This window comes from Pseudoliparis swirei, chromosome 24 (assembly GCF_029220125.1).
Source record: "Pseudoliparis swirei isolate HS2019 ecotype Mariana Trench chromosome 24, NWPU_hadal_v1, whole genome shotgun sequence".
NCBI lineage: Eukaryota > Metazoa > Chordata > Actinopteri > Perciformes > Liparidae > Pseudoliparis > Pseudoliparis swirei.
In genome coordinates this window covers 18,125,316-18,150,627 of record NC_079411.1, presented here as the reverse complement: position 1 = coordinate 18,150,627, position 25,312 = coordinate 18,125,316, and the positions used below count along the sequence as shown (strand labels likewise).

General features: G+C 46.4%; 1 protein-coding gene across 7 annotated transcripts in view; it reads left to right on the top strand.

Moving 5' to 3' along the window:
- The window catches only part of LOC130190558 (nuclear factor 1 X-type-like), a 110,238-nt gene that overhangs the window by 3,647 nt on the left and 81,279 nt on the right, over window positions 1–25,312 (top strand). For 6 of the 7 annotated variants that reach the window (XM_056410023.1, XM_056410025.1, XM_056410026.1 and 3 more), the window contains exon 2: window positions 3,683–3,766. In XM_056410023.1, the coding sequence (XP_056265998.1) occupies window positions 3,683–3,766 (84 nt within the window). Of the gene's footprint in view, window positions 1–3,682; window positions 3,767–7,385; window positions 7,569–25,312 lie in introns of those variants that run through there. The other variant, XM_056410022.1, reaches the window with a different exon arrangement.

Sequence of the window (25,312 nt, the reverse complement as noted above, 5' to 3'; positions counted from 1 at the left end):
CTTCTTCTTCTTCTTCTTCTTCTTCTTCTTCTTCTTCTTCTTGTCCAGTTCCTGATATTGTGTCCATTGTTAATGAGGGCCACACACATCCATACACACATACATTACACAGCGGCCCCCTCCCAATCAACTCTCAACAGTAATGCAGGACAAAATAAGTGAAAATCTCTCAAAGCTGTAAATAGCCAACTAAGATTCAGAATTGGAAAGTACAGTTCTTTTTAGTTTTTTTAATGCAGCCCCTTTAGTTTTTCAACTTCTTGCTCATTCTTCCTGTCTCCCCTTCACACCCCTCCCGGAGATGGCTCTGCAAAAATAAAGGAAGGGAAAAAAATCATATTTTTCCAACGTTTCTCCCCGAGGTAGCTTTGGCAAGGACTCACACGGCGGCCATTTCTGCCTTTCATACACCCCTCACACAACGTGGAACAGATCGCCGGTGCGGCCCGCCGTCTTTGAAGTGGTTGCCATCTCACGCAGGTTGGCTGGACTCTTATTTCCCCCCCCACCTCCCATCATTCTCATCCTGTGCCTCAAACTTGGCAGCGTTATTTTCAGCCACCAAATCACACTGATAAGACACAATGGCGGTGATAATAATTATGGTTTGAAAAAAAAAGATGGACTGACAGCGGCGATAGCGCTCGCGGTTGACGACTGTGTGGCAGCCAGAAAAGCTTTCTGGAAACGAGCGAGAGGAACCGCACCAGGTGTGTGGTTCGAGTGTGCGAGCGTGTGCGTAGCCGCCACACGTGAGGCGGAGAGGACGATCATTGATATGTTGCCATTCATGTGCTTTAAAATGGAGCCATCTGAGAACACATTTCACCATCAGGGCCTTTCATACGCAAAGCTCTGTGGAGGTGTGCACGAGTGTGAGAGCACGCACGCAAGTGTACGACCAGGTTTTTTTTTTGGGAGATCCCACCTCCAAAGAATTTGGCCATATGGTCGTCAACACATACACCCAGATAGAGGGTGAGCCAAGGGAAGACGGTGTGAGAGAATGAGGGGAAAGTGAATGAGAAGTGTCTTCATTTGTCAGTGGAGGCAGAAGGTAAGGCAGTTCAGAACAGATCCTATACCCCTGCCTTAGATCAGATGGCTCAGACACAAAAAGAATGAGAAAAAAAACCCTCCATCACATCCCCTACTGCACATATTCTTGGAGTGGGAAAATCTGTCTCAATTAACACATTTGCATTGGGCAATGATGGACTCCAAATAGGTCACTGACTCAATCTCCCGCCTCCGAATCTTCCCTCTAAAATGTTAATTAAGGAGGGCTTTGAGATTTTTTCGCTCAGGGCTGGCCATATGGGCCGGGCATATGCTCTATATATATAGTACAATATATAATTCATACACTGCTGCAGGAGAGAGTGTTTGGGGGCATGGAGTTTTTATTTTTTTGTGTGTGGTTGGGGTGGGGGGGGGGGGGGGGGTTACTACAAAGGGAGTCAGTATGTTCAGGCCTCCCCAGTGGCAGGTACAGAGCTTAGCCTATTCATTAGCTTTGTGTTATTCACTGTTGCACAATGGGATTGAGGTTCATCAACACCTGTTTCTTTGGCTGACGACATAAAGAGGGCATTTAAATTCCTCTTTGTCGGTTGGTTAATATGAAATGAGAGCAAATCATCGATTGTTGGAGTGCCGTTTCCTTTTTTTCTTTCTTCTTCAAAGATACTGGAGTAATATTGAGATTCTCTGTGTGGTCACGGATATTCTCGAATAGTCAGTATGTCGAACCAGTTCTCCCAGTGCCATCCTGCCAGGCTGCACTCATCCACCACACAGAATTGGACGGTGGCAGCCAATGAAAACAGAGCGCTGCTTTAAGGTTACAGCTTAGCCAATCCGAGGAGGGCCTGCTACTGCACCTTGTTTCTGGCCAGGCACAACCAATCGCAGAGACCCCTGCACACCTGATGCATTGTGGTCTGCCTGCTGGTATCGGCAGGCGGGCCACACAGGTGCCGTGGATCCAGGCCCATTATTCTGAGTGCCGGCCAATCGGATGCATCGTCTCATTACCGGACACGTGCGGACTGGCAGACTTTGAGCGATTGGAGTTTGTCAGCTCGCATGTGTACATGGGCAACGGAGCCACTCTGCCACCCCATTCCCATAATGCTTTGCAGTCTTATCAGCAGGCCTCTCTCTCTCTCACTCTCTCTGTCTTTCCCTCACCCTCACCCCGTTCCTGGCTTCGTCCTCTTCTAGAGACCCAACAATGAGCACTGTGTTGCACCCTTTAAGGAGCCGCAGGCCTCAGCTATAAAACAAAAAAAGAGACTTAAAAAAACATGTTTATGGACTAATAAAGATGATTAGAAATCGCACAATTGCAGAAAAATGGATGGTTTGCGACCGCAGATTATCTGTCATAAAAAAGCCGAGAGGAGAGACGGAAGAGAGAGAGAGGGAGAAAGCGAGTTAGCTGTACAGACCTCTCATTGCGAAGGATATGAATAGCCTTTGTTTTCACCACAACTCGGGGCTGTGTGGTCTGCCAATGTCTGGCTCTTATTATGGGGTTTGTGTCTGCGTAAGTGGCATGCACGTGTGCGTTGGTGTGTTTGTGTGCGAGGCCGAGAGCACATGGGAGCGGAACAAAAAAAGAAAAAGCATATATATAAATATATATATATACGTACAGGTGATTATATTTTCCGGAGGGTTATACTACATGTGTGTGTGTTTAAATGTTTCTACACACCAGATACACTTCAGCTAAAGAAATGTGGCACGGGGTCTCCGGCTGGCACAAGCACACGTGCACGCTTTTTTGTAAATTATCCGTTCGGGTTGTGAAATGAAATAGGATTTCACAGAACGGCACAGTGGCTGTGGAATTTGGGCTCCCTTCGACTAAGTAGAGCGGGATAGGTTGATCCAATCAACGGCAGAAACTGCAAGGAGAGCCCGTTTCACAGCTCTGGGCCCTGCCAGAACCCTGCCTGCCTGGCTGCTTGACTTAGAATACAAATGAAGCTCCCTGAATGCACACTTACACACACACACACACACACACGCTGGTACTTACAGACAGTCTGGCTGGGGATGTATAGTGCAAGAGTTGTTAGCGGGCGCTGTGCTCTCTGTGGAGAAGTGACACCAGTCGGGGTTATGAGGCTGTTTCATTGAGTGCATGTACATTTATGGGATTGTTGGATCCCGGTGACTTTAGGACACGATTGGTCACAAATGTCTCTTTTCGCTGAACTTCATTTCTTTGGGCCAATGTCGCCTTAAGTCCCAGCTCTTCCCCAAATTACAAATGATCTATTTCCTCTGACCTGTAGTGCTTTTCATATTTAAATCGACATTGTTTTGGTGTGAGTGACCGGGATTTGGAGATTAGTTCTGGAAAGTTTTCTGGAGAGTTTTTTGAATGTATTTTTTAAAATGTATTTTGGATTTTGGGGGTGAACTGTTCCTTTAGCCTTTGGTAAAGAATAACAAGTGTCTGATATAAAATGTTATGATTGAAATGTTCTTCTATTTTTAATTGCTAGTTTGTTTATGCCTCCTACTGGGAACTCATGTAACGCAACAGGTTCAAGCAGCGCCTCCGTTCCTCTGCTTCCTAACAGTCGGTGATAATGTGACAGAACTTTACTCCTAAACTGATCAAAGTTTCAATAAATAACCATCTCTTTTTTATTTTTTATTATAGGCTACTGACACCTACCTGGTGAACGACGATCCATCTCGAGGCCCAGGGATGCCTGAATGTTTCCTCGTGTCTGACACGTACAGGGTAAATATACACACACACACACACCACAAGCTCTCTGCATCTGTCCTTGTCATGTTGATGCCCCAAGATCTGTTTCCTGGAGACGCAAACAATCCCAGTCCATTAAATGTAATCTCTTTATAAAGATTTACAGCGGTTGGAAGGAGGAGGGTGTTCAGAGTACAAAGACTCACCAGAGCATCGTTGAGTTGGAGGCTCTGTGGTTAATTTGTCCAGGAAATACACACATGCTCATACACCCACCTCCTGTAAAAAATCTCCTGCATGTCACCATGGGCGTCCTGAACTCATCTGTCCACCATGCTGACGTTTGTCGACAGCGGCGGCCTGTGCAAAAATACTGCATTTCCTCAAAATGTCAACTATTCTGACATGTAGGCTTTAAAAAAATTAAATTAAAGGTATATATATATATATATATATATATATACATGTAGAAAAAGCATGTTTGACCGAGTTCACAGACGACCTTCGGCCCTGCGAGCTGTAATCTGACATGCTGCATTTACCGCTTTAACGAAGAAAGCGATGACATCAGACTAGAGAAAAAATTTCCTCTTCCTCTTGAGTCCAAACACGGGCAGAGACGCAGTAATCCGAGCCGGGTCGGGGTAAAAAAAAATAAAAATGTATGTGCAGCCGTTGCATTCAGTGAACGCGTTTAAAAAAGCAGCAGGCGTAACACATTGCTCTGTACACACACACACACACACACACATACTGTACACTCCGATTGCAAACCGATCCAAAGAGTCTCCGGGATCCTCGCTGTGTATGATATGCTTGTGAGCCATAATGGCCAGTCTCTCTGACTGCATATGCCTGTATGCATTTGACTGGCGTGCTCCCTCCAAGAGCACACACCAACAGCACACACCAACAGCTTACTCAAACAATATTTACACTGCACGCCATGGTAAACGCTACACTTACACACATTTTCCATTCCCATATTTCCTTCCTTTTCCTTTTTTTTTGAAAGGCGGCCTCAACCACCTGTCTCACACATTTAGCATGCTAATGGCAGTGTCAGTATGCTACATCACTTTCAATATTTAATGGCCTAGCCACAGGCGACGGTAAACAGCGAGTGTACCGGGCAGAGCCGTGTGTCAAGGGGAGACCACAACATGCTAACTTTAGACACACCATATGGTTTTCTCGTGTGCCCTTTTTTAATGGCAAGCATAGTCCCAGGAACCACGGTCGAGGGGCGTTCGGTTCGTGAAGCTTGGACCGGACTGTTTAAACACGGCCAGAGAGAGAGAGAGAGAGAGAGAGTTTGGAAAGAAAAACCTGAGTGTTTTGTAAACCCTGCGGTTGCTATAGTTTGTTTGTTGCGGCCAAGTTGCTTGTGTTGAATACTGAGATGGATGTCTCGGCCCAGGCTGCAGCCGGAGACAAAGGCAGCCAGTAAAGTCACACCGACGAAAAAAAGGGTCAGCTTGTTTGTCTGTGTGTGTGTGTGTGTGTGTGTGTGTGTCTGTGTGTCTCTGTGTGTGTGTGTGTGTGTCTGTGTGATCAAGACGGCGGAAAAAAGAGAGGGAACAGCAGAAGATTATAAGATAGATAGAAAAACAGGGAAAGAGGTCACTAAAAAGACAGTGTTTGAGAAATAGAGAGAGAGAGAGAGAGAGAGAGAGAGATGGGTGGACGGAGAGAAAGAGAGGAGGGAAACCGAGGGAGCACACAAAGGCTTTGGGGTGTTGGGCCTGTGCCGCGGCGGGGTGTGGTTTGTAAACGAGGAGAGACTATGGGAAAATGAATGGACTACACCTCAATGTGCTTCACTTTCATGCACTTTTATTTTTCTCAATATAATTCACTCTTCAGTCGCTTTTGCCAGCGCATCTTTGACTACAAGACATTTGTGGTTGTGTGCGTGCCTGTGTGTGTGTGTGTGTGTGTGTACATTAAATGCATGTGTGTATGTGGTGTGAGTGTCTAAGTATCCTACATAGGCTGAGGTCTCGTAAAGCTGCACAGCTTCATATCCCCCTGAAAAACTTGGCATTCGAACGCGGGGGTGACTTCAACCCCTAAGAAACCGCACCCTCTGCACGCACACACACACACACATGCACACTCACACACACACATGCACAAGGCAGGGGCTTATGTATAATTGCAGGCACTCTGCCTGCATATATGAGTTTGATTAGGCTGAGGAGCAGGGAGCGGGCACGGATAAAGCCGAGTCTGATTAGAAACAGAGTGTATCGCTTCCATACAATAGGAGGAACAATGAAACTGGTTCAGACCACTTCGTCCAAGTCCAGGTATCCTTTGTCTCCATGTGCAACGGTACAGCACACTCAAATATGAGTTGGACTGTTAAAAAATAAAATAAAAAATAGGGGGAACACCAGGAATGCAAGTGGCATCGCAAGTCGAATAGAACTCCAAGGCCGTAAATGTACAACTTTCCGTCATAACTTTGGACTTATGTAGTTCATCGAGGGCATTCGAGGTGCTCCCGAGAAATGTCAGGACTATTCCAATGCAGAAGAGGGTTCTTTTCTCACCCCGAACCTCACGGCTACAGCTCAGGTGAAATGAAGTTGCCAGAGCCGGGGCCTCAAATACGTCCCTCACACCTTGTAAAATTAATTAAACACAAATAAGTTTGGCCCACATTTGAGCCGAGGTCTCGGCCGCCTCGGGCGCCCCTGTCCGCGGCACACCTATTTTAATTTACAGTAGAACTTCAGAACACGGGGCCTCTTTGCACTTGAATTAGTTTAATGTGCGGAAAGCTGACGGGCTGACAGGACGCCGCAGCTACAGCTGAGCTGTAAATGTCAAACCGTTGCTTCTATTTCTGGCTTTGCTTCTGCATTTCACCCAACTACAAAGGATATGAAAGTTGAAAATGGATCATTTTGAAGAAAAGGACTTGTTATTGCTCTGTGCCAAGTAAAGCCATTGTTTATAATATAAGAGGAAATATACTTACATTGTCACGTGACCAGATCTCTGTCATTAAATGAACATTGCATAATAACTATTGTGAACAATGGTATGAGTATCATACAATAACAAAAACAAACTGTAAATTGTGAATTATTTATAGATTTGGAGAAGACGGACCGACAGACAGAGATACATATATATATATATATATGGAATTTCAGTTATCAAAACCAGATTAAGTAAAAAGGCGGCAAGAATATTGTTACAAGAGAGGGAAAGCAGAACAACCCTCACACACTCAAAAGAAACAGCACAATCCTGTAGGACGTTGAAGCAGAATGGATCAGAGCCCACTGTAGAACTATATACGTCCAGGTGTAAATATTCTAGAAATATTACATATCCCAGAGGAATTTAATAAAACACCATAAATAAAACTCGACGAGGTGACTGAACTCACCACCTAGCGCCCCCCCCCCCCCCCCCCGTGCGGTTGCCTGGGAGTTTCCAGCGATACGCTGATTCCATTAAAAAAGAGGAAGAAGAAGAAATGAATTAAAACATAAACTTTCATAAGTCGATGCTCGTAGTTTGAGACACCGTTTGAGGTTTGAGTCGAACTTCGAAGCGGAGAGACAGAGCGAGAGAGAGAGCGCGCGAGAGGGAGAAAGCCAGAGCGCGCGAGACAACGAGGGAGGGAGGGCGAGCAGAAACTTTCCTGTAAAGTTAGTGGAGCTTTCACAGCGAGTGAGGCGGGGTTACAGCCGGGACCGAGCCACAGCGGCTTTGCGATGCGGCACCGCAGCGAACCTCCATCCAACTTTACTATCAACAACTCGGCTTTTCATCTCTAGACACAGCCATGTACTCCCCGTACTGCTTGACACAGGTATGGACTATAATACTATGTGCGTAGACGTTAGCCGTTTCCCCGTGCTCTTCTTGTTTGCTTTTGTGTCTCTTATGTTCCGGTATGGTGCGCCTCCGGTTCGTTTCTACTGTACGCGGTTACCGTGCTGCGTGTCTGCCGCCGCTGCCGCTGCTTGTCATTTGTTGCGTTTTAAGGACATTTGTTTCTCTTCTCCGGCTCTGCTCTCTTTCCCCAGATAACCTCTCTCTCCCTCCCTTTCTTTCTCTCTCTAGCCCTCGCGCGCGCGCTTCCTCTCTCCCACTTTCTATTTCTTTTCTCTTTTTTTAAAAACGGGTTTGCTCGTTCCTCTCGTTGCGCATGGTTTGGAGATAAAATGGCGCTTCTACCAAATCTATTTAATATAAAAACAGAGGCTGGAGAAGAAGGGGGAAGAAGGGCTCCGTGCCCTGACAGTTGGCCGCCCCGGGGCAGCACTCGGCCTCATCGGCGGCGGGAGTGAAGCACGACTCGGGTGTGATGCGGTCGTTGAGTCGCGGGACTCTTTATTTTGAGGGTTTGTGGCTCGCGCCCGGTAACGTAGCTCTGCCGGTCTCTCGGCTCCGGGAGCCTTTAGGGGGTCACCGTGTAGCTCCAGCACCGCGACGGCCCCTCGGGGGGTTTGGTCCATCAGTCTCGTTTGGCGAAATACAACTTCTTCTTTTTTTAGAGGGGTGGGTGGGCGATCCTAAAGGGGACCGTAAAGGCGGCGGAGGGGAGTGGGCGGATGTGTTGTGGACTGTCCGAGCTGCACGGCCGCAGTTTTGAATCCACCACAAAATAGAGTTGACCTTTGAGGAAGCAGTGACGCCACTTATTGACCTTAATGGCGTTAAAGGGAGCACCGCGTGCTCTTCAGCGCGAGGGAAAGCTCGCTTTCTGTTGTGCGTGTATTTCAGATTGGGTTCAGTTAAACGGTGTAAGCATGCGTTGGATTTAGTTCTGCTTGTCTTTAAAACAACATTATAAAATGTGTTATATAATTAAGAGATCCTGTAATTATTTGTAATTAAATGCAGAATGATAGAGTCCGTTGTGACCTGTTCCGGCCTCGTCTCCCCGCACTCTGTATCTAACTATTTTATATCAGCTCACCCTTTAGATAAATGATATATATTACTACATTATACATATGTATTACACATTCTTTAAATGAGTGGTGCATGTACACAATGTAAATACTTAGTTCTTGTTCATTTCAGGATGTTTTTTTCTTCATGTTTTTCACTGTTAATACTTTGATCTGTAAACTAACAGCTCGCAACAGCAAAGGTCAAGTCATATATGACCTTTATTGATTTTGTATTTGTTATTTATTTTTTAAAGTGTTTTCCCCCTTTTTCTGTTCGAAGATTTTAATTTATCTTTTGTCAACTCGTTTCCACATTTGGAAACAGTGCAGCCCCGGCGGAGGTAACGGGAGAGCTGGAGCCAGCCGGGCTCCGGCTTCAGGCCGCGGCGGGTCGGGGTTTCCCTCCCGCCGCGGCTCATCACACGAAACCGCAGCAATAAAAGTAAACTTTACGTGTCAGTATTTTACCACCAAAGCTTTGTAAAGATTCAGTTGCATATACGACCTTTTGACATCACTGTTGGTCAGAGGGCGCTGTGTGTGGTTTTGTGTGCGTGTGTGTGGTTTTGTGTGCGTGTGCGTGTGTGTGTGTGTGTGTCTGAGGGGACGAGCTTGAGTTAAACTTAATCATCAGACTCATGCACCATAATTTATACGCGTTCATTTTCAGATGTATGGTGGTTTTGTATCAAGCTGTTAGCTTCAGGCCTGCAAGTGAAATGTTTCAGTCAGAGGTCATGGCCTCCTCTCGGGTTCACAGCATTGCTGTGCTGTGGGATAAATATCTATTATACTCTCTATATTTTTTGAGAGTGTATTACCCTTGTGGTGTGTATATTTATTCATGGGATGAAGCGGAACACATTCTGTTCTTGAAACCATCTGACCTCTCTCAAGTGTCACAAGAACAGCAGCGCTCAAATGCAAAATTATATTTAAACACATGTATTTACTTTTTAATTTTGTATTTATTTTAATAGGCTATACTTCTTCAACATCATTGACATCACTTAAAAACACGCTCCTCTCTCTCTCTCTTTCTGTCTTTTTCTCTCTTTCTGTCTCTCTTTCTCTCTCTCTCTCTGTGTTTCCTCGCGACGTCTGTGGTTTTAAATCCTCCCTCTAATCAATAGTATATTTGATTTTCTGCGTAAAATAAGTCAAACAGCCATGCTGCATCTTGAGCACAGATAATGTTCCACGCCGGTTCTGAGGCAGAGGTCCGCATCGAGTTTCCTCTTTCTTTCCATTAATTAAAATTAATTGGCAGTAAATCCTCTCGCGCGGGCGCCTCGCGGGGAAGCGTGATGCCCATATGCGCGATACATATTGATCCGCTCACTGTTTTTCTTTTTGCGTCTCGCGCTCACGCTGACGGACATAAGCGCGTCTGAATTGCTCGCCTTCTCTTTTGTCTCCTCGAGAACGTGTCTTCGTTTTTTATGAATATTTACGCAGCAGTAAAAAAAAAGAGAGAAAAAAAGTGACATCTCAAACCTGCAATTTAAACTCGTTTATCCTCCATCCTATTCGCTTTAATCGCCTATTTTAGTAATCTGCGGTTTGTTTGTTGTTTTCTTTATGTGTCCACACACACACACACACACACACACACACACACTCTGTCCACACACACGCACACGCCCATCAACTGTACTTATACCCATATTAAAGCCTCTGTCCATTAAGACTGTGGTCTTGTAGTTTAAATAATTCACAAATCACAGAAAACATGAAAAACTGGTGTAAACAATCTACAATGTATTATTAATGCTGGTAAAAGCTTTGCTGGAACGGTCTGCTAGGTGACGGATCCGATCAGCCAAAAAAAGAAAAGTGGTTGCCAAACAGCACCGAGAGTTTTATTCATTCATTTTTAATTTTTATTTACGTGGCTTAGTTTAACATCCCTGCGCTGCGCGCGTGCACATTAACGTTTCGCCGCGGGCGTTGAAGGTCGCGGAGGCGTCGCGCATTCAAACTTTTTATGCGCTGCGTTTTTCTGCAATCAATTATTTGAGACTCTGCGCCGCGCTCCTCCAAAGGAGAGGCGGCGGCGGCGCGGCTCGTGTCGGACCGCAGCCTCACGAGCACCGCCAATTTTCGGGAAGCATTCGCAGAGAACTCGAGAGATGCTTTGACGCTGCGCGCGAGACCCGTTTCAACTTTTCCCGCACAGATCACACATTTGAGAGCTTAATGTCCAATTATTTACAGTTTGGGTTTTCCTCTCCATCATTTGGAGATCATATAAGTCCTTGAAATTCACTCAGCTGTGCAGATTGGCAAAGCACTTGAAAGCATGCAGTAAAGTCGATACAGATGTATATCCATAGCAACAGCCCCCCCCCCCCCTCCCAAAGAGATTGTTGTAGTCCATATATCTTTGGTGATGGAGATGAAGGCACTTGTCATCTTAACAAAGTGGTACATATGGAGGATGCATAAAGTCTGTGTGGCAATATGTTTGGAGCCCACGCAAGCACTTTCAGTCTCTTCAGTAAAAACTCAACATTCAAGGCCTGAGTCCACACAGGCCTGGAGATCTGTGTGCGTGTGTGTCTGTGTGTGTGTGAGCATGTGTGTGTACAGGAGGTGCACGTTTCTTACCGCTGCCCTGTTTGGGGCCGGTGGCTCTCCTGCGTCAGCCCTCGGTTCTGGTTTCACCGGGACGGCCGTGGCTCTGGTAAGCCGAGGTGGGCCTACACGATCTGGTAACTAAAGCCAGGCTGGCATCCTCTTGCAACACACACACACACACACACACACACACACACACACACACACACACACACACACACACACACACACACACACACACATCCTGCTGCTCACACAGAGCTTGTCGGTATAGCACAGGCAGCAGAGAAGAGGTCTGCCGTGGACCGTAGGCAGGGGTTAAAAGTGGGCCCGCCGACTGTGCCAGGACGACAGGCGGGACCAGGGGGTACATTGTGTTCTTTTTACTTATTCATCCCTTCTGCTGGAGGCAGACCAGGTCCACCTTCCACTGTTTGGCCCCGCGAGTGAGCGATGGTAGGCAGGAGACGGAGGAAGGAGTGCAGAGAAGTGGGAAAAAAGCACAACATGTCTGTCCACGTCATGTTCTGATTACGTGGAGAGAGACAAACAAAACCCCAAACTTGTACTTGTGGGAGTCTTTAATAAGCTATAAATCAAATTGATAACTAGCTAAAATATTCAAAATCGTGTTTGTGAAGAAAGCAGCAGAACCCTGAGGTAGTTTGTGGACTGTCCTGTGTGTGCTTGTGTGTGTGTGTGTGTGTGTGTGTCTTGGAGGTGAGTTAAATCCATCACCGTGGTGCTCGGCTCATCCCTTATCTGCCCAGTCTTCCTGACCGCCCAGAGAAAATGGATTCATCATGCTTAACCGAGGCACTTGGCACAACGATGTAATAGGTGGTTGTCCCCTGGATGGATGGGCGCGTGTGTATGTGTGTGTATGTGTGCGTGTGTATGTGTGCGTGTGTGTGCGTGTGTATGTGTGTGTGTCCGATACGTATGTGTCCATGTGAATATATGTATCCCCTCCACCCCATTGTCCTCTGCCTCCAAGTGTGGATTAGGTTGAAGCTGATCTTATGTTGCTCTGTGATATAGTTCACGGCACACGCATGTACATATACACACACACGCGCTCATCTGAAATCAGGCTGAACACTCACGTATGTTAAAGCCAGATAGACGGACATGTGGTGGAGCAGCAGCAGCAGCCAAATCACTTCAGTGTGCTGATGCTCACGACATCTCTCATGAGAGTCGAAAGGACTCCCGGAAAAAAACATCACGCCTCGCTTTTGTCGTTGCAAAGCACTCTACCGAATATAATTGAATAGTTTTGGCAGGGGGTAAGAATCAGGTGCGATTATCTGATAATTGCACATCACGCCCGTTTTCTCAGGTTTGAGAGTCAAAGGTGCGGCAGCTATCAGTCACTCGCAGCGAAGGGACTCCGGTCTGCTAGCGAGCGGTGAGGCGGTGGGAAGGCGGTGAATCAAGAGGCGCGAGAAAGCCGCACAGAGCCAAAGCGCCGCGCTCCTCCCGCAGCTGCCTGGGACAGACTCCCCTTCACCTTCGTACCCGCTCCTCTTCCTCCACCCCTCGCCTCCCCTCCACCTCCTCAATTAGCTCCCTTCAAAAGAGAAGTAACGGTTAGCGAGAGAGCCGCATTGTTCTAGGATGAGCCATGGTTGTTCTTGTTGTTGTTGATGTTTGTCTCTCCATCTCCCCCCCCACCCGCCCAGCTTCCCCTCCTCTTTCTCCATCCCCCTCAACGCCGTCCTTTGGTGTGTTTTTCGCTCGTTTTGATTTTCTCAGAGGCTCTTTCTTTTTTTCTTCTTCTGTGGGGGTAACCCCACTGAATGGGACAATGCAGCCTAGCGTGAAATTAAAGCTCTTAGTTAGTTTGGAGTTGCTCAAAAGAGGATTTTGCACATGCATGCATTCATACACCCTCCCATACGCTATGTATATAGCTAATTAGAGGAAGTACACCCTATGCCGAGCATCAAGGGCCCAATTAAAAGAGTATAGGGAAACCTCAGCGTGCGAGATCTGGGCCAAATCGGCTCGGTGAATGCAATCCCTGTGCCTTGCGTGTGAACAGTGCGTCTGTCTTCTTAATCCAGGCGGGAGAAATATGGACACGACTGATATGAGAAGCCTAAGTTTCATTAACATATGCACGTCACGTACTCAGTGAGTAAATTCAAGAAAAGAAAAAAAAGCAGTCGGATTGATCGTCCCCGATTCCTAACAGATTGAGCGGCTCCCGCCGAGTCTTCCAGGTCTCGTTGTGGAGGTAGCAAACGAAATGTCTGTAATGCATGCTCGTTAGAGTTTTTTGTTGTTCACGTTAAAGGCATTTATTTGTGCAATTTCACAGTGCAACGTCAGAGGCTGGCGGCTGTTTAGCTTTGTCAAATGTGTCTCTATGCTGCCTCAGAAGATTTCTGATAACAAAGCAGTAACTTCCTTGCGTAGAGCTTCATTGATGTGTTTGCTGTGTCTTTAAAGGGACAGTTCACCCCAAATGAAAGAATACTTGTCGTTCCTCTTACCTGTAGCCTATTTACCGATCTAGATTGTTTTGGTGCGAGCGGCCTTGGCGTGGGGATGATTTCTATAAAGAGGCATTGCTATGGAGTTTTTCCAAATGGCATTGTATTTAAATTTATTTGACACTTTGAGCCCATTATATTGGAGAGAAGGCCGACACCTCTATGGCCGATGGAAGAGAACACATTTGTATTTTAGATTTTTTGGTGAACTGTCCCTTTAAAGTGTAGGTGATGGAAACACAAAGGGCAGACTGTATAGCCGCGACACCCCACTGTGTTGAATGGACTATAAGGTCATTTATTTGTTGCTTGCCCTGTTGGTGTGTGCGTGTGCGTGTGCATGTGTGTGTTTGTGTGAAAGAGACAGAGACAGAGGCAGACTAATATAGAGCAGCAGCAGTCCACATCGCCTGAGTGGTACGAGTGATAGCTGAAATACCCACCAGACCGAACAGATGTATCGGATACCTGACGCACTCGCACCAACAATCTACTCCCAGTCCGATCGAGTAACATGCCCTCAAATGCTCCTGGTCAGCCCGATTTCCTCAAGTTAAACTACCGGTCATGGAGGCCTGCAGTCCTGACAAGGTGGCCAGTTAGTGAGTCAGATTTTGTGGAACAAAGTGTGCTGCTCTCTGATCCCCCCCCCCCCCCCCCCTCTCTCTCTCTCACTCTCTCCATCTCCCTCTCCCATTGAGAGCACTGGCAGACCGCCAGGGGTGGAAAAATCTATAAGCCATTGCGTAATATACCATATCTTTACCTTGGTTGAACCCCTGTGCAAGATTCACAGCTGTGTGAGAGTGTGTGTGTGTGTGTATGTGTGTGTGTGTTTGCTTGTGTGAGAGAGAGATAGAGTGTGTGTGTGAGACAGGGGCCGACAGACATAGAGGAGAGAGAGAGTGGCTTCTTTGTGACTAGATCTCAGTGCCCACCCTTGTATAAACAGTATCACACCACTTTGATAAAACGCTGCCGGTAAAATATTTTCCCAGAACAGACGTAGCATTACGATTCCGATCGCTCAGAACGCTGAGGCTGTATAAAATGTGTCTGTTTTAGAGGCGAGGGATGTTTAAAAATAGGAATCAAATGAACTTCATGTTTTGCCTGGTCGGTATACTGTATAAGTTCCATGACAACGCCACAGTGCTTTGAAAGCCAGTGGCGTGAGCAACACTGCTTCCTCCAGGCGCATCCTTTAGAACGGAAGCAAATGTGCAAGGCCGCCAGACGCCCCTCGTGGCGGAAACACCTCCTCATTCTTTTCTATTTTCACCAGGATCGCAGCGTCCCTGTGTTCGGTGCAGAGTTCGCGGCGGTGTCCGAGTGCCTGAAACCTCTTCGGGAGCTGATTGAGCACCCGGGGGAGGGAGTGTTTAATTGGAGGCCGACGGTCTCTCTAAACTAGTGTTTTGATGCTGTGGGTTCATGTGTGCCCTCTCTGGAATGACTCTTGTCTCTCGACGACGACAAAAAGGAAGTTGTGTGTGAATCCTCGCGTAATAATCAAAGTCGTCGGTTCGATCCCCGCTCATGGCCCGATTCGATGTGTCCTTGAGCAAGACACTTAATCCTGAATTGCCTAAGGTGTATGATCGTAAGTCGCTTTGGATAAAAGTATCACCTAAATGAAAAGTAATGGAATGTAATAAATGAAACTGTCGAATCAGTTCAATTCAATTCAGATTATTTTGTATAGCCCAATATCACAAATTACAAATTTGCCAAGAGGACCCCAGGACCTCACATCGGATCAGGAAAAACTCCCAAAAAAACCCAACAGCTCTCATCTCCTCAAATACGACCCACTCAGGCGGTGTGATATCGGCCATCCCATATTGCACGCTCAGTCAGATTCGTTTTGGACGGCGGTGATTATTAATAATGGTTTGTAATGACTACTGATACTCCCCACATGCAGCACAGAGCACCTCTTGGATTCGCTCGGAGGCATTTGTTTGTTAATGCATCAGCGAAACCTAAAAATACATCCAGATGTGTGTGGGACAAAACCGCAAACTCGCCTGAGATCACTGCCATTGTTTAAGCTCAAGCCTTATTATAAATCTTTTTTTTACCAGCTTGCTTGTGGAAATGTTCTCAACAAATGTGCACAGAACCCCAATCCCCCCGCCCCCGTGTGCAGTTAATTTACTTTCCTCTGCAGCTACAGTGTAGCGGGTCAAACTGTGTTAGTGTGATGATGGTGGTTTAGAATAGGAGAGGGGGGGGGGGGGGCAACTGAATAAGGGGAGGTAAAGCTTCAGTAAAAAGTTGGGTGGCAGAGGGATACAGCATCGTTTTTCACCTCATATACTGCATTTATGTGTGTGTGTGTGTGTGTGTGTGTGTGTGTGTGTGTGTGTGAACGTGTGCGAGGCGGACCGCTGAAATGTTTGTGTTTATTGACTCAGAGAGACGGGCTGTGGTGTACGGGTGGCAGGGGTCCAGGCTTTGGGGGAATCGTGTGTGTTTAAAGTACACACAGGCCTAATTATGCTGATTTAAGCATTCTTGCGGTCCTCCCTCTGGCTTGTGGTGAGTTAACTGCCAGCAGAGAGGGGGGGGGGGGAGAGGGGTAGTCCAGAAGACAGAAAGTGAGGCTCAATAATTGAGAGTACAGAAAGAAGAAAGAGAAGAGAAAGAAGAAAAGACGTTCGTACGACGCAACGCGGTGAGAGCGACTGGTCCGAGAAGCAGGTCGTCTCAGGACGCCCGGTGAAGAGGAGGAAAAACACACACTGCCGTCAAACTTCCCGGCAGGTTTTTTCCCCTCCTCACTTCGGGGTTGAGAGCGCGCCCGCGCTTCGTATTTATTTTTATATTCAGATGTTATGGATCGCTCCGGGAAAAGGCGGTCCCTTTTCCCAGCAAGAGGAATTAATACTGTTTGAACGCTCTCTGCAGAGTCTAAAAGGGGGTATTTTCTTTGCAATGGAGGTTTGTAAGTTTAAAAACCTGACCACTGCTAAACAAACAAACGGGGGCATGATGAAAAGCTGACCCTTGTTTGTTGACTCTCAGCTCTCCCGTGGGCCCGTGGGTGCGCACCTGTCTGCTGTCGGTTGACGCGCGTACCGGGCGGCTTCACTGTGGATTGTGTGCAGAAGGCGGACAACATTAGAGAAAGAGCTACATATTCTAGAAGCAGCTGTCCGGGTTAACTTGTTTGCACTGTTAGGGCTGCTAGCACCGTTAGCTGGCAGCTGCCGGCTCAGCCGTTGCCATGTTGAAAGCTGCTGAGAAGCAACGCGTTTAAAATAACCACGTAAGCTCAGTAAAATGTCAATCATTTTTTAGACGTTAAATGTAAAAAACGTAAAAATAACAGCAACCTTTTGAGTCTGTTGCCTAAACGATCTCCAAAACGCCACGCGGACCACTAAAGAGCGCGTAGAAGGCCGGCACAGGTTCCCTTCACTCGACTCGGCAGCGGGGCTGAGGTTGATGAGGCCGCTGTGCCTTCTTTCACGCAGGTGATAACATCCTGGCGGGGCTGCTCAGTGTCTCCGGGTTCATCCGCTGCACTCGGCGGGATCAACCGGCACCGGAGCTCACATGCTCCATCTGACAACATGCTCTCAATTCCCCCCTCACTTCATTCCTATCTTCTTTTTTTCCCCATCTTCTCTCTTTCCATATCTTTCTCAAAACCTCTCCCCTCTCTTTTGCCTTTTATATATTTTTGGGATATATATCTTATCTCCTCCTTTTCTCTGTCTCTGTCCCCGTCTCTCAGCTCTCCTTCAATGCATCTTTTACTTCAACCGTTTCTACCCCTCCACCCCACACACACACCTCGTCCGCTGCTCCTCTCTTTTCATTCCCTCAGGAAGAGCCACAGTCTTATCTGGGATATGTTGGATTTGGTGAGCTTAAAAGCCACTTTACTAACTCACTGTCTTCCTCTCCTGAACACAGCGCACGATCTAAAACAGTTTCACCACTCGCTCTCCTTTCTCCACTGGAATGCTGTTCGTCAGGGCGACTTCTTACTCCCTCACGGCCTCTTAATGCTAATCGTTCACCTGACTCTCCATCTTCTGGACCGCCACCCTCGTCTCCCTCCTCCCGTGCTCCCTCCGCCTCTTCTCGAACAAAAATGCCTGATATACACGGATCGAGTTGCTTCGGTGATGTGAAGGAATGCTAATGTGTCATAACCACATCACGGTGCTTAAAGGAGGCCGATGGTGCCAAGTGCTATCTGGAGAATCCAATCTCTGCAGCAAGAGCTTTTCTCTCCCCTTCAGATTGAGCGTCTCGAAACACAGAAAGCCCGAGACAATGGCGTTGTTGTATTCAATAATCCAATTCCTCCAAGAATTGGAAAGTCAGTCTAAATAAAGACGCGGCCAAATCCCATTTTGCATCTGATTTATTTTGGTTTTTTTCTCGGGGCAGCTGAAGAAGCCCAGAACATTTCCCCATACGTGGTTCTTCTATGTACGTTTTCGGCATCGTAGCGCTCAAACGCTTACAAACAAATGCGATATTCAGGGGACAAAATATTTATTTTAACGCTTACAGAGTGTAACCAAATGATGAGTGTAAATCCAGAAGCAGGCCGGACAGGAAATGATCAGGCGGGGGACAGGCCCTCTCTGGCATGTGGCAGGCAGACGAGTGAGAGGGATTTGCTGGTTTTATTATTAGGGTGTGTGTGTGTGTGTGTGTGTGTTGTTGATCGAGCGGCTCCATCCATGTTGACTCACAGAGAGACACCGGCGATGGCTACACTGAGCATGGGTGTCAGGCTTGGCTGATGACTCCTACTCCCTGTACAGCACTGCAAAGGCAAAACCCTTTTGTTTGTGTGTGTGTGTGTGTGTGTGTGCAGGCCACACTGCATGTGTGCGTGTGTGTGTGTGCGCATTTCAGTCCTGACAGCCAAGAAGCCTCAGCAGCATCTGACGTGGCAGCTCTCGCTGCTTTCCATCCAGCTCGCTCTCCTTCTGGCTCACTTTTCTGTGATACTATCTCTTCATCCGATCACATGTTTATAAATGGAGGCTGACGGGTGTTTCATTCCGGCCCGGTGCGCGCCCAGAGTTGATGAACACTGCAGCGACAATCACACTGCACAAGTAGATTTAGTGTGGATAGGAAACACATTCGTTGACCTTTACCCTTGAGACGGCAGTAAAGCTGAGCCAGACGGACTTTTTTTGCCGTTTGCTGCGTCTTTTAAAATCTATATTTTTTAAGTGTTGCTAGGCAACCGCCAAATGACGAATACACGGTACAGTTTATTTTAGTGAAAACAACTTTCCCGTGGTGATTTTATATTTATTTTCTCAACTCGAGGGTGCTCCTGCAAAGACGCATGCGGAGAGAGCAGAAAGATCCACTCGAGAAAAAGTCAACATGTATTGGTCTGCACGGACACATCTGGTCACTCGTAGACAATATTGCACTTTAATTCCATTCCATTTCTTCGCACAATTTTGAGGGTTTTCCAGGTAACTCGGGCAACTCTAAAATACGAACTATAAATTCACAAATTAAAAGCTATTAAGTTGTCACTCATACACATATGATCAATTTGATCATAGCTGTTGTACTGAATCCAGCACTAAACTAATCTGAAGCTTGGGTCAGCGCTCCATTTGCTCTCCAATGCCTGTTTGTGAGGTGCCTTTTCTTTTGAATGGAGGTGGGCTCCCTCCGTTTCATGTCCCCTCTGAGGACATGTACTTGTCTGCCTGTGGTGCTGCGGTGCTCCTGAGGTCTGTGCGAGTTCAGCCCGGTCACAGAGGAGATAAGTGCACACACACACTCTGCCTGTCCTCCTATCAGCGGTAGCTAAGGCGTGAGCTAATGAGGATCCAGTTAATGAGCTAAACTAAACTCCTCTTGCTTTGTTTGAGAACACACACAAAATGTATCTATATTTACATGGTTTCCTAGGATAAAAGTTTCGGAAGTGATGAAGTCGTTTGTGTGTGTGTTTGTCCGTGTGTGTTTACGTGTGGTTGTTAGGGCTCTTTGTTTCTCGCCTCAAATGTGCTTATTTAGTTTTTTTTGCGTGTGTACTCTCCGTGTGTCTTTTCCGGCCTGGCATGGCGCTCGCCCTCCAGGGAAAGCCCCTCAAAACGGGCGCAGCGACCTTCAACCCTCTCAGAGTCGGGGCGCCGCTCGCTGCCACGCTTTAACCTGAACGCTGTCGAGCGGAGGCCTTTTAACCCCGCCGGGATCAGGGGGCGCAGAGGAAGCCACTCGGAGAAGCCACCCACTCTTAACCCCTGACGCTACCAACTCACAGCGCAGACAAGGCAGAGTGCACAGGCAAAGGCCCAGCTCATATCATGCCACAGGGAGCGGGCACCGTTTAACCCTCGCGGCGCCAACTCAGCGAAAGGGCCAAACACACAATGAGCAGAATTAAATCCGCAAGCTTCAGTGTTCCTGATAGGGCGCTCCCTGGTGCGGAAACATGATGCTCACGCAAAAGGGTCCGTTGCGCTGGAATTTAAAACGATCATTTTGTTCTTATCGAGCACTTGCTTTTCTTCGTTTGAGGTTTTGACAAGGTCACAGATTTAGCTTCAACCCACTTCAATTTTTTCTTACATGGAACTGTATGCAGGTGAAATGATTTTCCACAAATGTCACCTTCTTAGGGAACTAAAAAGACAGTCATGTTTGCAGCCGTAAAATCCCACAGTGAGCTGTAACAGTAGGTTTTAAAAGCCATGTGTCACAGAATCTGATCTGGCGATTAATAATCCTTCAATCAGCAAGATTGCCATCAGAGGCGCTTCAACCGCATCTCGTGGATCGGCTCTGTGCTGCGGCGCTGGAACAATAGATATCCCGCCATACTCTAATACAATTGCTGCTGTTAAAGCATGTTAACGTGACCCCAAGTCTCATATTTTTTACAGTTATAATCCTGTGAGAAAGGAGAGCGCTGGTGCGCTTCACCGACTCCCTGCTCAACAATAAAGGAAGCAATCAATCACGCAAAAATAGGGAATAAACTCTCGGTGAAGGGATAAACGAGCCAACTGGCTTCTTGCTAATTATACATTTAACACTAAACGTTGACGATGATACAGTGATTATACAAAATGCAGCCGATAAATACAAAGTGTAATTTAAAGACAACTTGTCTTTAAGGGAAGCACCAGAGAATGAGTGTGTGTGTGTGTGTGTGTGTGTGTGTGTGTGTGTGTGTGTGTGTGTGTGTGTGTGTGTGTGTGAGAGACAGAAGAAAAGGAGCGAGAGAGTGAAGGGAGTTTCTGCACTCTGTCTGTCAATGGCCGAGGAACGAGTGCACACGTTTGAGTCTGGGTGAGCAAGCTGTGTGTGTGTGTGTGGGAGAGAAAGAGAGAGAGAGGCAGCGAGAAGAGGAGGGGAGCTCCACCTTGAAAGGAGTGAGGGGGAGCGGAGTGAGAGATGCTGGGAGATGGATAGAGATATAGAGAGAGAGAGAGATGGTTAAAGTGCAACGACGATATCGAGGTACGGGGAAAAGTTTTGGAGAGAGAGAAGAGTTGCAGAGTAAGAGTTGAAAGAAATAGAAGAAGAAATGGAGGAGTGGGTGACGGTGGTAGTGAGGGGAATGGGGGGGTGGGGGGAGTACATGTGTGAGTCGGGCAAGTGGTGAAGCATTTGCATAAAGGGTGAGGGCACTCTGCCCGGCTTTTGGGGAGAGAGACGTTGGCATCTCGCCTTGCCGACTGGCAGAACGAGGGCCGGGGAGGAATAAAAGAATGAAGGGTCGGTTGAGGGGGAGTTGTGTGTGTGTGGGGGTGGAGTGAAGCGAGAGAAAGTCTCCCAATAGTGCATCTCTTGTGCTGCGAGGAGGAGCGGGGCCTTGGGCCGCCGCCGGAGTGAGGGCATGGGAGGGAGGCGAGTATCGGGTTTTATTATCGGCCTGATTCCTGCTGTATTTGCTCACCGCGACGTTCAAAGCCCTCTCCGCAGCTGGAGGCGGGGCCTCGGCGGAGCCAGCGAGCGCCCGCTCGAGCGCCGTTCGGTGTGTGTCGCCGTGGTTTTGGGGTGGGGTTGAGGGGGTGAGACGGAACGCGCAAGAAGGACGCTCTGTCCCCCCTGTGATTGAGGAAGAAAGCTGCTGCTATCACCCTGAACACACAGACACACACACTCACACACGCACACACTCCAAGTATCACACTGCCCACTTGACCTTATCAGGAATGGCCGCCCTTGTCGAGGGGAAACGCTGTACTCTCAGTTTTGCGCCGACATCCTGTCGGAAAATGCTACCCCAACCGCGGGAGTGTGTGCGTGTGTGTGTGCGCGCGTGTGTGTGTGCGTGCGTGTGCGTGCTTGCCATCGCTGCAGAACCCTCGGCAGTGTAAACACACATGCAGTCGTCTATCTGCATTCACTTAGCATGCATGTAATCCTATACTTTCCCATCTAGCTGCAGCCCCATGTTGAAGTGGTTGTATTAGATCATTGTTTTCCAGAATCTCCTCATTTAGTTTGAAATCCATAATCTTGACCGGTTTTATTTATACCACGATAACATCATCCCCTGTAGCGAAACATTCTTTCTAATTGACGGCACTGCTATCAAGATGAACCGTTTAGCATTAAAAGGCGTAAATGTAGAGTGTTTCGCACAGACCTGTTTCCCCACTGTACGTTTTGGCGTACGCTGTGTTTAAGTTTTGAGTTCCGCTCTTCAATTCAAAGCCAAAAACCCCAAAATATATTTCACCGTTTAATCATCGCAAAATGTAGTTTCAAGTCGTCCAAATTGAATTCAGCTCAATTTTTTTCCGAATATAAAAGCAAGGCTATAACTCACTTGTGAGGTTAAAGTTCTGTTTATCACGAACTGCATAAGGTGAAATTCATGCAGATGGGCCAGAGTCGTAGAAAAACCACACAAACCTCAAGTAAACCCTGGCTGAATACACTCTGGATTCAGAAAAAGGACTCATAAAGAGCCCTTGATTTAATCTTTGATGTGCTCACATTTGAGGCTGAAGTAGCCCGCCCAGACAAAATCCCTCTCACTAACGTGAAAGCATATTTGAGTGTAATATTACCCCGGTCTGCAGTCATGTCAGAAGCCCCAGCTTGCTATCAGTACTTGTGTCTCTGGAGCTGTTTAAAGCTCGCTCGCTGTCTTTCCCCTCGCGAGCCTCATGCCACAAATGGCTCCAAGACTTTCACACATAGTAATGCTTCAGTGTGTAAACAGGCGTAATTACAAACGATGCGCAGACACACTTTACACATCAATCTGTGCCGATTGGGAGAAAAGGGAGGGAAAGTTTTCTTCTTTTTTCTCTCTTCTCTTTTCTCTTCCAGGGGGTGTAGATGAATGAATGGATGAAAAGGTTTTGAGCTGCATGGTAGAAGACTGGCAGTGATGAGGACATTTTAAAGAAGAATAATGTGGCTCTCTCTCTGTGTGTGTGTGTGTGTGTGTGTGTGTGTGTGTGTGTGTGTTTGTGTGTTTGAGAATGCGTGTGTATGGGCTCGGAAAAGTGAATGAAAGGGGCAAGAGAGAAAAAAGGACACTTTTCTGTGCCATGAGAGTTTCCAAGGAAATGGCAGTTTATGTAAAGTTGTACGTAATTATTTCATATCCCTGAGCATCGTGGGGTGACTAACCCATCACCTCTTGATGGCAGGTTGTTGCTCTCACTAGTCAGGCCTGCTGAGCGTCTTACTTCTCCTGCACTCCTGTAATAAAAATATGGAAACTTTGCTCAAGTCAAAGCAACTTTGTTTTTCTCTTCTACTTCATTATTCTTTTCTTTTAACATAATTAACAGAAATGGCATCATGCCTGTAATGCATAAAATATGGTCCAATACCAGTTTTATATGAAGTTTAGAATGAGGCAAGATGTTTTAACTACTTTCGATGAATATACAAAGTGCAAACAGTGTAATGCCAATTATTCAAGACCACCAAGAGTAGTCGGCACGCACGCAGTCACGCACATGCACGTGCACGTGCACACACACACCACAAAATAGATCCCTCACAGTCTTTCCTTTACATCATTTCAGTACTTGTCAATATTTGATTTTGCACGGCAGATGTCAAAGAGAAATTCCAACCGTGACACGTCGTGACATGCTGTAACCTTCATGAGCTTTCTGTGTGTGTGTGTGTGTGTGTGTGTGTATTTCTTCACCTTATCTTACAGGATCATCCTGAATAGTGGGAACTCAAGACGTGTCAGATAAATAAAATATTCTTCTTTCCTTGTGGCATTTCCCCACCAAATTATTCCGTGTACATTTTTTCTTTAGAATTTGATTATACGTAAAAATGCTGCTTAATTAAAATGTAAAAATGACAAAAGCATTTTGTGTCCCAGTGTTTCTTATTCTTTCAGTAATTGTTTGGTTAAATCAACTGATTATTAATGTTATTTAATGTAGAATATTTTATTTTAAGTTATGAACAAGTATTTATTTATAATGGAACAGCTATTGAAATTGTAATAAACTGCAAATATTAAATATAATTTATACCCTTTTTTGTTTATATATATGTTCAGGATATTACAGTGGCGTTCATTCATTCACTGTTATAATTACCAATTTTACCAATTAACAGTTTCTATTTTAAATTTCAAACCTAAATTTGTATGGAATTTAAATCATTTACATTATGTTGGTGGTAAAAATATAATAATATTATACATTATTAAGATTATAATATGAATATTATATAAAATGATTCTGATTTAAATGAGACCTGCTGTGAGGATCATTGACTTAATTTAGTTTAATTTAGTGTTGATGTATTACTTCTACTCCAATAATCTTTTTATTTCCATTTAGTCTTTTCTTGCAATCACACGTGAACACCTAAAGGAAGAAAAAAAACAAAAAACTCCCACGTTGTTAATCTAATGCCAAATGCCCAGTGAGAACCAAACTATACTGTTGACTCACAACCAACTCGTCCTCACCCTGCAGGATGTGGCATCAAGCGAATGTTTGATCTATACTATTTCTTTCCTTATGACGTCAGCCGGGTGGCATTCATTTGCATACCTCCGATTAATAACACGCATTCTTCTCAGGTAATTGCTTAAAAGAGCGTGGGAAACAGGTCCTGGTTGGTAATTAAAACTCATTGAATGCTAATATGGCCTAGAGACAGGAACGAGTATTCCTTTTGTTCTTCGCACAAAGGTGTTAATATAATCTCTCTAAAAACAAAAATAATATAGGTTACGCTAATACATCTGCACGGACTTATGGGGGGGGGGGGGTTGCATAATGTAACATATTTGTTTACTCTGGCGAGTGTTTGCCTTCACCAAGGTCATACTTTCACACTGATTTTATTCATTGGCTCTACCACGACGCGTCCGCCTCGTTCTAATTACGTTTCGACTTTTCCTATTTATTTTTGACCCTTCTGGTTTAACGTAGGCCGCACGAGCGCGAGGCGGCTGAGGCCAGATCCGCTCAAGTTCAGCCCGAGAGACGGGCACAGGCGAGCTGCTGAGAGCAGCTTCACCTTCAACAACGAGACGTCTCGGATATTTTAACGAAGGTAAAACACGAGGAGGTGACAGCTACCGACCAGCGGACCGACCGGGGTTACCGACG